The sequence below is a fragment of the Festucalex cinctus genome, chromosome 1 (genome assembly GCF_051991245.1).
Source record: "Festucalex cinctus isolate MCC-2025b chromosome 1, RoL_Fcin_1.0, whole genome shotgun sequence".
Classification (NCBI taxonomy): Eukaryota; Metazoa; Chordata; class Actinopteri; order Syngnathiformes; family Syngnathidae; genus Festucalex; species Festucalex cinctus.
Genome location: NC_135411.1, coordinates 44,708,532 through 44,720,912, shown reverse-complemented (window position 1 = coordinate 44,720,912; position 12,381 = coordinate 44,708,532). Strand labels below are relative to the sequence as shown.

Below are 12,381 nucleotides of genomic sequence, written 5' to 3'. Positions count from 1 at the left end.
GGCGAACAGTCTTTGACATTGTGGAAACAAAAATGGATTTACAGCAGATACTGACTCAATTCAAAGTTCCCAGATGGGAGGTGAAAGCATGAAATCGGATGGTGGCTGATTTATGGAGAGGGCCCTGTCATCACCTCCTCCACTTAGCAGATTTGGCATGTTCTCCTGTGCTCTCTGTGGGTTCTCTCCTCATGCTCCGGCCTCCTCCCACAAGCCACAGACTCTCGCTTGCATGCGGGTGTGAATGCGAGTGTGAAGGGTTGTGTGTCTCTATATGGGATCCTCGGATTGCTTTTGACAAGTGTCAGATGAGATGGGTTGTTGGACAATGAAGTGCTCAGAGACACAGGGAAAAGACAAATAATACAGAGGGGAATATATAATATAACCGAAAACAAATATTGAGGTAAGACTTTTAAGCTTTAACTAAAATTAGACTGTGGAACAAATCCACAGAAAACACAGAAACAGCTTATCGACCTAAGTGTGGTTCCTTTAAAATAAGTTAGTTTCTGCTATTAAGAACCTCAATTACTCTGGGGCATATTCACTAAGAATGCGCTGCGTCCGCTAATAGCGCGAAATATTGCACCACAACTGCCCACCTATTCACTCAGGATATTACTCTAATTATATACCGGCGCAAACACGCCCACAAAACTGACAGCTTGGAGCAAATTTGCACCTGATTTACCACACATGGCAACGGATATGTGCCAACAACATGGTTGTTATAGTAACAGTTGCGAGAAAGATGACATTATCAGAAAGCGAGGTTGGACCGAGAGGAAGCGTTTAGAGCGCCATTAAGCTGTACAGAGCAGAGAGGACGACAGCGACGTCATTCATTCATAAAGTACAAATTATTGGTGCGATCATTTTTTTAAATATATTTTCAGAGGTTGGTGTGGGTGTACAGTATGCATCTGGCACATAAGAATATCTCCCAGCCATTGCCGATCAGCCCGGGTTACGTTATGTGTCCTAAACCAACACGGAAATATATATTTCCCCCCTCTCTCTCTCTCTCTTTCCTGTCTGCTTAATCATGTTGTGCGGCAAACGACATGCACTGCCGGAGATCGAGGTGCATCAGGTTAATACATGCTTTCCAAGAACGTTATTTGCGTCACGCAAACGAGGTGTTGCTATTTGCGCTGGCGTTAGTGAATTAGACGCTGCATATCAATGAGTCTCATTTGCATTGGGGTGGGCATATTTTGCGTCAAATGTATGTAAATTACCTCATTTACATAAGCACAAATGACACTGGCGCACCGTGACGCAATCTATTCGGCAGAGCACTTAGTGACGGATTTCCCCATCTGCGCGTGTTTAGTGAATTCGGTGCTCCCTAATTGCTACATATTTGCCGGTTAGCGCAGTGCAAAGGCGACGCAAACCTTTAGTGAATAGGCCCCTCAGTGCTTTACCCTCAAGACAGTCATTGGTGCCATGCTACTTTAAGATGTTCCTTGCGTGTCGCTTTTGTGCAGCAAGTGCGCCAGCGTCACCGAGGGATATGATGGCGTTGAAGGAGAGGAAGAACGACTACGAGCTGACCGGCAACGCGACCTACCGCGGGAACAAGGGTGAACACACATCCCGCAAAGATGCCGCCATGGGTAGGCAAACTCATGTTCTCACAATCTTTGCTGAAATTTTTTCTAGTTTTGGGGTAAAAGCAATGTTATTAAAGGCATACTTGACTCATTGAGCCATTTTCAAAAGTAAGAAGGTAATTAATGTGATAGCTTTATTATTTTTTATGGACAATTAACACTTTTTAAAACAAAATCACCTGTGCTGAGGAAACAGTTTGCTGACCAAACCCAGAAAACAGGTGAGCCGTGATTGGTCGTTACCTACTTCCTCAGCACGGATGACGTCATCTTCAGTCGACAGCAAGTGGCAAAATGTGTTTTTAAAGGTATTAATTGTACATGAAAAATAATGGTCATCAAATTAATTTTTGACAAAATATTAACTTTTTACTGCTGAAAATGGCTCAATGAGTCAAGTGTCCCTTTCACAGTTAGTGATAAAAAACAAAACAAAAAAACATACCAAGTGCCTTGGTCTGTGATCAAATATATATATATATATATATATATATATATATATATATATATATATATATATATATAAAGTGTGATTATGATATTTCAATAGCATACATGAAGGATAGAGGTAAGCTAAAGAAAAAGCCCACATTACAGTACAGTTATATATTATTAATCTGTGTCTCCACAGGTCCACTCTCCAGTGGTTCTTCAACTCTTCACAGAGGAGCATACGTGTCACCGACTGATGACCTCAAGTATAATCAGGTACAAATCCATTTCAGTTGGGAGAGCCACTTACAAAAACAGATCATTTCTCTTTTTCTTTGATTACAACAAATATTCACATCCTCGGCAATATTTAGTCATATTGTCAAAAAGCCATAGGCCATCAACTGTTTTTTTTTAGCAATGCATATCAAAAACTCAATAGAACACAGACCATATAGATTTCAGATGTTTGAGTAGGTTTTTACAGACATTATGGTCCAATAAAATCAATTTTGAACAGCGGCATTATTCTTGGGAATGTTTTTCTAATGTTCGACCTGCACTCACAAGATGGATGGGAATTATGAACAGTTCCAAGTAGCGCAAAACCTACAGGGGTTCTAATAAGAAGCAAAATAAACCGCTGCATCCTTTTTCACACTGACATGTTTCCATGTGACTGTGCCACAGTGTGAGAAAATGAAGGGAGACACTTTCAGTGGGATATCTCTCGGCTGTATATGCATCCACAATGGCGCAAAAAGACGCCTTTTTTTTTTTTTTTTTTTTTATTAAACTAGGTTGTGCCCACACCCTTTTGAGTTTTACAATATTTTAACTATATTTATACTTGTAATTATTGCATTACACATCGTACATTAATGAGTACAGTAATTAGATTTAGCTAGAAAGCAAAGCATGGACTCTCTGTATCCTCACTCTTAACCTCTATTAATACTCATTTCCTTTCTTTGTGCCAATTTACTTTACCCTTAACAATCGCACGTTTTTGTGGTTCACTAACAGATAATACAGTACAGTAATCTGTATGTTTGTGGAGCTTTAAAAGCTAATGCGGGGTCAAGATTTTTTTCCGTCTTGTTTGGTGACGAGCCGTCTGGAGGACTTGTAATTTTTTCACCATGATCCACTTCAGTCGCATTCGTTAGCATTGCTGTGAACATGCATTGTGAACATTTTTGATATTGGAATTTGGGGCACAAGGAAAACACGTAAACTCCACCTAGGAATAAGTAAATAAATAAAGTACATTTTATATATATATATATATATATATATATATATATATATATATATATATATATATATATATATATATATATATATATATATATATATATATATATATATATATATATCCATCCATTTTCTTGACCGCTTATTCCTCACAAGGGTCGCGGGGGTGCTGGAGCCTATCCCAGCTGGCTCTGGGCAGTAGGCGGGGGACACCCTGGACTGCCAGCCAATCGTAGGGCACACAGAGACGAACAAACATCCACACTCACACGCACACCTAGGGACAATTCGGAGCGCCCAATTAACCTGCCATGCATGTCTTTGGAATGTGGGAGGAGACCGGAGTACCCGGAGAAGACCCACGCAGGCACGGGAAGAACATGCAAAATCCACCCAGGAAGGCCGGAGCCTGGACTCGAACCCGAGTCCTCAGAACTGGGAGGCGGACGTGCTAACCAGTCATGCCGCAGCATAAAATATGTATACAAAATAATAATAATATATAAAAAATCTGTATACATCAGGGCAATGACACTGGAGATGCTTGTTCAAGTTGCTTGTGTTTCCTTTAATCCATTTTGGCCGGAAGCGAATTGCCGTGGGATCTTATAACTTTTACCACATAAAAATGGCCGTTTTTCGAAAAATGTTCTTTGTTCCTAATCCTAACCATAACCTTAAACTTCAAATATGTGGAAGAAAACCAAAAAAAACAAAAAAACAAACAAAACCATTCATCAGTCGTTTGTGCTTTGTCTATGTATACTGAGATTTCCTACTGCGTGTGTCGTCATTGAATGCACCATTGCAGAACGTGAGCGTGTTCTTGCTTTTCTTTTGTTTACCTGCGATAAATATTATTTTTCTTGTTTCAAAACTTTGTTTCTAAAACTCAAAAACACGTGACTTATTCATGCATTAATTGAAAAACATGCGGGAGGGCGGATGTGTCATTTGTTTTGTTTTTTTCTCGGTCTCGTTCTCTTGGCTTATGGGCAGGAGCGTATTCACGGGAGTCGTGCATTTGATGGCAGTGATGGGGCTTTGGGTTCTTTGAACTTATATATATATATATATATATATATATATATATATATATATATATATATATATATATATATATATATACATATATATATATATATATATATATATATAAACTATTATTTTTGTCTGTCTTTCCTATTAAGAAATTGCTCGTTTCTTCTATCTACAGGTCTCATCTCAAGGATTGCCTTCAGAGCCCTACCCGCCTTTCCAAAATCCTCCCCCAAATGACAGCAGCAACTATGAGGACCAGGCCTTCTACGAGAACCAGGTTCATGCTGGGGGGCGCCCCCCACAAGGTGAACTCAACATGCACTTGCAGGGCCTGAAGTCCACCGGAAACTATGTAGACTTCTACTCAGCCTCTCGGCCCTACAGTGAGCTCAACTATGAGACGAGCCATTATCCGGCCTCTCCAGACTCCTGGGTCTGAGAGGAGGGGAGGGGGGCGAGGGAGGAGCGGACGAGGAGCAAGTCAAATAGTCTCAAACATGAAGTAGGAAAGACACAAACCTCCCTGTTCTTTAGTTCCTAAGTAGCATCATAGGTAGCAGGACATCCAAGTGCAAGATGGGGACCAAGAGGGGATGTAAAGCGGACAGGCACTGAACTCCTTCCAGAGACTTTAAGACGAGGAGCATCGCGAGGAGACAAAGAAGCACCAGTGAGCGGCAGAAAAGAGGCCTTGCATGTGCATGCACACCAACAACAAAAGTGACAGACATTTTATTTCTGTGTTTAGTTGTAACTGCTAGAAAGCCTAGCAGATTAAAAGTTCAAGACGTGCTGCGCTTGGAGGCCGTTGGATAAAGAATGTGAGCGGGGAAGACGCCAATATTGAGTCACAATTCAAATGAGCGACAAAAAAAAAAAAAAAAAAAAGTAAATTGAAGGTGAATGAGCAAAGAGGGAACATGGAAACACAATGAAAGATTTGCGAAAGCGCATGGAAGTTGTCATGGGTAGCCGAGAGAAACGTTTGTACATATGTGATATAGTGACATGGCTTTTAGTAATGTGAAGCACAAGAAGCAGAGCTGTAGGACTTGTAGGACGTCTGACACACAAACTTTGTTTCTCTCTGTTGCTTCAGCGTGATGTCTCCTCCTCCGGGCAAAGACTGCTTTTGGACGTTGTCATTTGTAACCGTATCTTTTTTTTTTCTTTCTTTTGTTTGTGTTTCTACTTTCTAAATTCTTGGCTGTATAGTATTTGATGTACACTGTACATTTACTGGCGATGCATTGTGTATTTGTACATTGCAGTATTACCTGTGTCAGGCCTGCACCACATGGGCCCAGCTCACCTCTTCACTATCCTGTCACTATTCCCTTCGCACACACAAAACACACACAGTATCAGCTCCACAACATGGTAACCATGCCTATTAAAGCAGAAATTAGAGTGGGTCACAGTGCTCCATTGACTGCCTTATAAACTGTATAGTAGCATAGTGATGGACGAATGAAGCTTCATGAAGCACTTGTGATATTTTTTACTCATCGAGATGGCACTGTTGGTTTTAAGATGTGGTGGAAACTTCATCAATTCCCATTGCACTAGCAGTTATCTTTAAACTCGAGCACCATCTATATATCACAAGTACTTCATGAAGCTTCATTTTCCCGTCACTAGTAGGATCTATTCAACATGAATACATTCATACTGCGTTTTTTTTTTTTTTTTTTAAGTTAAATAAAGCCCTACTGGAACATATAGTCAGCCGTAAAATGATAGCCCGGCCAGGTTGTGAGTTCAAGTAAAAAGATTGTAAGATGTTATGTTCAGCGATATCTTACGTATTCATGCGAGTTAACAAGAATTTTTATAATGGTGAAAAAGTTTTCTCTCAATTTTCAAATCTTTTTCATGGTTACGTATTGTCGCCTTTTTGTGTCTTTTATTTTATTTTATTTTTTTTATTCACCATTCACACATTCCATTCACTTGGACTCAAAATATGACCAGGCTATGACAAATGATGGACCTAACTTTTTATGATTGAGATATCTACAGAGGAATTCTAATTTTAGCTATGCTGCCACCTCATTTAGTCTTTAAATGATGTCGCTTTAATTCAACCCAGAGAATTTACATGCAAGTAAAGATCTTATCATGATAATTATATACAGTACTGCATTAAATATATTTTCATCTTAACCATATTCAATTATAGGATGAAAAACAATTTATTTATAAATATACTATTACTTCCATGAGGGTAATTATGGAACGAACGTGAGACTGGATAACTAATATCAAAACAACCAAGATGACCATGCAACAATTTCTTTAGTATCAACAGACGGAAGACTCGCATAAACCATAGCAACCTACTATTTGTATTTATACATTCTTCATTTTGTTTTCTTTTAAAGTGATCTCTCCATAAACACCGCCACACCCCTTACAAAGCCAGTGAGCCCTTCATTTTAGTGCTCAGTGTGTACATAATAGTGCCAAACAAAATTTCTGCCACCCCAGCCCCAACTCCGGAGGGCAGGGAACACATTGAACAGTTTCGTTGGGACACCCTTGTGGTTTTAACGTTGCCACTTTGTAAATGCTTTGTTTTTATGTTAGGATTTCTTTTTTCTAAATTGTGTACTACTGACATGAAAGTTGTGTAACTGCACTGGGACCAGAGAGAATGACCAAAAAATAAAATAAAAATAGAAAAACATAAATAAAATGAAACAATCGCTTAAAACAAAGAAAGGACAACTGTACAAAATTTGTTTATTTCTGTGTTATTAAATAATGTTTGAAGTACAACAAAACTTTTATGAGAAATGGGTTGCAATTACTTCATGGTAGACTATTAATAGAGTACTGTTTAATAGAGTATGAATATATATTCTATAAATATCTACTTTTTATGTGCAGATGTGGATGTCACAGCAGCAACATTATGGAAAAAGACTTCATGTAGAATGTTCACTTTTTACTTTCCTGGTCAACACACTGAATTGTCGACTTGTGTGTGCTAATGTTGCTATGTGGAGTAGATTAGATCAAGGCTTGCGGATCCGTGTTGTCACTCAAAACATCCTTAAATCCCAAATTCTTCAAACTGTATTATCAGATGTGAGCTACCACAAAGCAAATCAAATCATGACAAATTTGAATTTGTTCCCTTCCTCAAATACAATCCAGATTAATCGGTGGCATTAACCTCAACTCAATTGAGTGCATGGATTATATGTTGTCACAAATTAAGCTAAAACAAAATTGTGATTTTTTTTTTCTTTCTTTTTAATGAGGTTGTGCAACGTGACAAAAAGCTCCGTTTCTCCCTGTTAACTGTTTTTTAGAAGGTTTTTAGAGCCTTGGGAAATGGCACGCTGTATTTGTTGACAGATTTTTGACAACGTTGTATATGTCAATGTGATCCCGTGGCAGTAAAACCAACAGTAAGGACTTTGTAGAGACATTGGTGGTTTCCAAACCAAACATGTTTTCAAAAGAGAATTGTGAATCTTTACATGCCTCAAACTGATTGCAATTGCTCCAAAATATAAATGGTCCATTGAAGAGGAAATTGAGAGTTGTTTGTTTGTTGCCAGATCTGATTTCAGTGTTGCATTTCAGTATGACAAATTTAAGACCTACCAACTTTAACAGGCAGCTACAAATACAGCCATATGAACTACCACATCCACTTTTAGAAGTAATTTTAGTAATTGGATAATTAATTGTAAAAACATTTGGGGGGGGGGGGGATGCCTTGGTTTTATAACTGTAAAAGTCTCTATCTCTGAAACAGCCATACTTGAATTCCTACTTTCCAAAACTTATTGATGATTTAAAAAATCAGGCTAAAATAGTAAAGTCAACCAAGATATATAAAGACTCATTTCATGGCAGTCCAATGAACATTTTTTAACTTGTATAGGGAAAAATAATAAACACAATAACTACTTCAACAGAATGGCTGATACAGTGAAAACTCCTGACAGAATGGTGGTGGCCTACTGAAATACATTTTTCACATAACGGTAAAGACCAACAGTTTCATAGCAACCTATATGCACAGATGGCATGTGATGCCCTTCAGACTCTGCAGCTACAATTGCATAAATGATTAACTCTCTTGTCTTTATACAATCATAATAATTGTAAATAAATGCAATTGTTTTGACACTCACAAATTCCGCGATTGACTCAAAAACTGGCATTTCAGCTCACAGAGCCTTCTGGTGCCTTGTAAAAACATAATGGAGCTCCCTCCAGTGGCATTAATGGTAAACTCAACTCAACTTTATTTATAAAACACTTTAAAACAAGCATTGCTGTATACAAAGTGCTGTATATGAAACAGGAATCGGTCATGCAGTAACAATAAAGAGTAAGTTAAGTAAAATAAGAACAAAACAAACATTGTAAGTCAGTATACAAGTGAATACAATCTACATCAATTAATTAATAAGAAGTAGGTAAGTGAATGAATGAATAATTAAATAAATAAATAAACATCAAATTCATAACTCAACTCTCAACTCCACTTTATTTATAAAGCACAAGCATTGCTGTATACAAAGTGCTGTACATGAAACAGAATGCAGTAAAGAACAACATTGTAAGTACACAAGTGAATAAAATTTACATCTATAAATCAAAAACAGGGCGGCATGGTGCCCGAGTGGTTAGCACGTCCTCCTCCCAGGTCTGAGGATAGGGGGGTTGGGGGGTGGGGTCGTGCTGGAACCTGTCCCAGCTGTTCAGGTACGTACTCCAGGTTTTAATATTTATGTTTGGTCAAATTGCCCACGCTGGGGACGTGTTTATCTCCATGTGAATGGCTAGTTCAGGGTCCACCCCATCTGCATGGCCATCATGTTACTGACGTGTAGGCCACTAGATGGCGATGTCCCAACATGGATGTACCGAATTTGACTTTTGTGTCACGAGTACCTCCTGAGCCACTGGGTTAAATTTCAAAGATTCACTGTGCTAGTGGAATAGGAAGTGATGCTTGCACAATTGCCTAAATCTCTCATCCCTTAAACTTCCCTCCTGTGAAATGATTTTTCTTATGTTGTCATGCTGCAGGGCAGTGAGCATGTCCACCTCACAGTTCTGAGGTTGGAGGTTCAAACTCCTGTGTGTTTGCATGGTCACTAATTGTGTGAGTGTTCTCTTGGTACTCCGGTTTCCGCCATCATTCCAAAAACTTGCACATTACATTCCTTTAAGACTATAAATAGTCTTGTGAATGGTTATTTGCCTTTGTGGTGGATATACTGTCAACAATCTCACCCCCAAACATTCTGAATTGGTTTCTGTGATATATAAAAAGGAGACCAAAATGAATCAGTTCTAAACCTTATCAAACAATAGTGACCTGTACAACACTTTTTTTTTTTTAATTGTGTTGTCAACTTGTTTTCATTAACATAACTAATGTGAATAAAGCAAACCATAAGTGCACCGCCAGTCCAATATTTACTAAGCTGTGACATTGACATTGTTTTATTAGTTGTTCTACCAAACTAGAAACTGTGTTCATTTGGGAAAAGATGAAGGTGCAGGTTTCGCCTGGGAGACACAGGGGGGCTGGCACAAGTCCCAGCTGACATTCAGAAAGAGGCTGGAATCACCCTGGGACACCTTCGGGTGATTTACACAACGGTCTCCAGTGAACTTGGGAGTTCCGTCTGATGTCTGCGAGAAGTCCGAGCCAATATACAGGTTCAGGACTTTCTTGCTATAAATATTCTGCAGTTGTTAGCCTTCTGCCTCACTGCTGGCCGGGGTTCGCCAGGTTTGCGGCATGCACAACACACAAGACTACTTCACTTTCAAAAACAGTTGTTGTTCTTAAGTCTGACACAAGTCAGGTAACGTTTTGCATCCTAACTTCACAAGTCCTGCGTCCAAACTCTTATTCTGCCTTACAACAAGCATTGCAATTAGAATTCTGATTAATGTCATGAAATGTGTTTTGCAAAGCGTGTGAGTGGCCGGACGGAGCCGGTGAAAGAATACTGCCATCGTGTTTAGTTTTCTTTCAAGTTTGCTTCATACTCTTTCAGAATCTCAAAGTGGTCTTGCATGAAAGTGTGGATAGTTTCCAGCTGTTTCTCCGTCTCATTCAGAGCCACACCCTGCTTATCGCAAACCTTCCCGCCGATCATCTCATAGAGGCTGAGGATGGACATCTTAATCTGTGCCAGCAGGTTCAGTTTCTTGGATGCGGTTTCCTCAATGCGTTTCCACTCTTTGAACCAAAATTCCACCTTGATTTTGGATTCAAACAATTCTGGCATGAGCTTGGTTAGCGCCATATCAAGCTCCTGTCTTTCCAACTCGTACTGTTTTTGCAAAGCGATCTGTGTTTTCCTCTGCTGGTTGGTCTGCTCATAAGCTTCGCCCTCCCTCTGCGACAGCTGATCTTCCACACTGTGAAGACTCTCAATGTGATCCGTGAGAGCCTCCTCGTCTTCAAATGAAGTCATCTCAACCAGTTTCTGCATGAACTGCTGATAAATGGTGTGTTGGTGCATGACATTCAGGCGCTCCTGTTTAATCTCCCTCAGCTCCGTGCAATCGATCATCAGATCCTTGATCCTGGCCTCCTTTTTAAGCGCCTCTTTTTCCTCATTGTCCGCTTTGGCTGAGGCTTGGTCAACAATTTCATCCGCAAGAAACGGACCCCTGCTTAAGAAGATCTCCTCAACTTCGTTTATTTCCTGGCGTAACTCATTTTCTCGCGTTTTTAAACCCTCCAACTTCAATTGGAGTTGCTCTGATTGCGCCTCCAGATCTTTCTCCTCCCGCCGTATCAGGATTTCAACATAAATAGCATCCCATTCAGCCCAGTCTTTACACTTTGCCTTCTGCCGAATCAGTTGAGTGTTTCCTTGAGCAGGCTTCACTTTCACCTTGGAGCTCTTTTTGGACATTACACCCAATTAAATGGATTACGGAGTAGCCACAATTATTTGCCGTTACATCAACATAGTATGCCATATCAATGACTAATTATATGATCTACAGTGAATCAGAGACATAAGACACATACTAATATGTCATCCCTTTCTTCCATGCTACACATCTTATTACATCATAATTATGACTCAAAGAGGTGACCTCATTGCAGCTTGTTGGCATGAGTGTCATCACACGCATTCATGGGGTTTGCACTCCAGCATTAAAAGCATACTGTCAGCTGTCACTATGTACCTCAAAGCTACCTCAACTTTAGGAAAAAATGAAATTAATAATAATAATTAGTGATGGGCGAGTGACGATAAAAGGTATTGGTATGGGGCTGATTGGGTATCGCCTTATTTCAAGGTAGGAATCAGCGGTTCAGGTTGCAATGACGACCGATAGTAGTATCTCCTGCCCGCTTGTGGTCATTTTACGATCAGGAAGTAGAAATTAGAAGAATAGAAAGTTGCTATTAATGTCATGCAGTTTTAAGAACAATTGCGATATAGGGATATGTAGGTCTTTCTTTAAAATGATCAGTCATTACTTTTTTTTTTTTTTGGAGGGGGAGGAATTTTACATATAAAAAGTACTAGTGCAGGGGTAGAGAACCCTGGTCCTCGAGAGCCGCTGTCCCGCCTGTTTTCCATGTCTCCCGCCAACACAGCTGACTCGTTATCATCATTATCATCATCAGCAAGCTCTGCAGAAGCCTGATAACGAGCCAGTTCATCAAATCAGCTGTATTGGTGGAGGGAAACAACGAAGACAGGCAGGACAGTGGCTCTCGAGGACCAGTGTTCCCTACCCCTGTACTAGTGTATCGATAAATAGTATCAATATCAATGACTACTCAAGGGTTGAGTACTTGTACTAGTATCGGTCTGGAAAAAAAAAAAAAAAAAAAAAAAAAAAAAAAAAAAAAAAGGATGGATAGATAATAATAATAATAATAATAATAATAATAATAATACAACTCATTTGCTCTCAAAAACGTATAAACCCGTTCTGTTTAAAATATCACCATGGTCCCAGAAACGTATTTATACGTGTTTTGTTTTAGGGGGGTTTATGCTAGAGCATACAG

The 12,381-nt window shown here is 39.4% G+C and overlaps 2 protein-coding genes across 12 annotated transcripts in view; one reads left to right on the top strand and one right to left on the bottom strand.

Annotated features, from left to right (window-relative positions):
- The window catches only part of ctnnd2b (catenin (cadherin-associated protein), delta 2b), a 153,573-nt gene extending 145,674 nt beyond the window's left edge, over nt 1–7,899 (top strand). For all 11 annotated transcript variants that reach the window (XM_077537232.1, XM_077537198.1, XM_077537241.1 and 8 more), the window contains 3 exons: nt 1,497–1,625; nt 2,254–2,330; nt 4,528–7,899. In XM_077537232.1, coding sequence (XP_077393358.1) covers nt 1,497–1,625; nt 2,254–2,330; nt 4,528–4,791 — 470 coding nt within the window. In that variant the 3' untranslated portion in view covers nt 4,792–7,899. The remainder of the gene's footprint in view (nt 1–1,496; nt 1,626–2,253; nt 2,331–4,527) is intronic.
- A 1,091-nt stretch (nt 7,900–8,990) lies between these two features.
- On the bottom strand, nt 8,991–11,494 carry LOC144030537 (coiled-coil domain-containing protein 42 like-2-like). The gene has a single exon (XM_077536975.1). It carries the CDS (start codon nt 11,261–11,263, stop codon nt 10,358–10,360), a length of 906 nt encoding a protein of 301 aa, XP_077393101.1. The 5' UTR covers nt 11,264–11,494; the 3' UTR covers nt 8,991–10,357.
- Nucleotides 11,495–12,381: the final 887 nt, after the last annotated feature.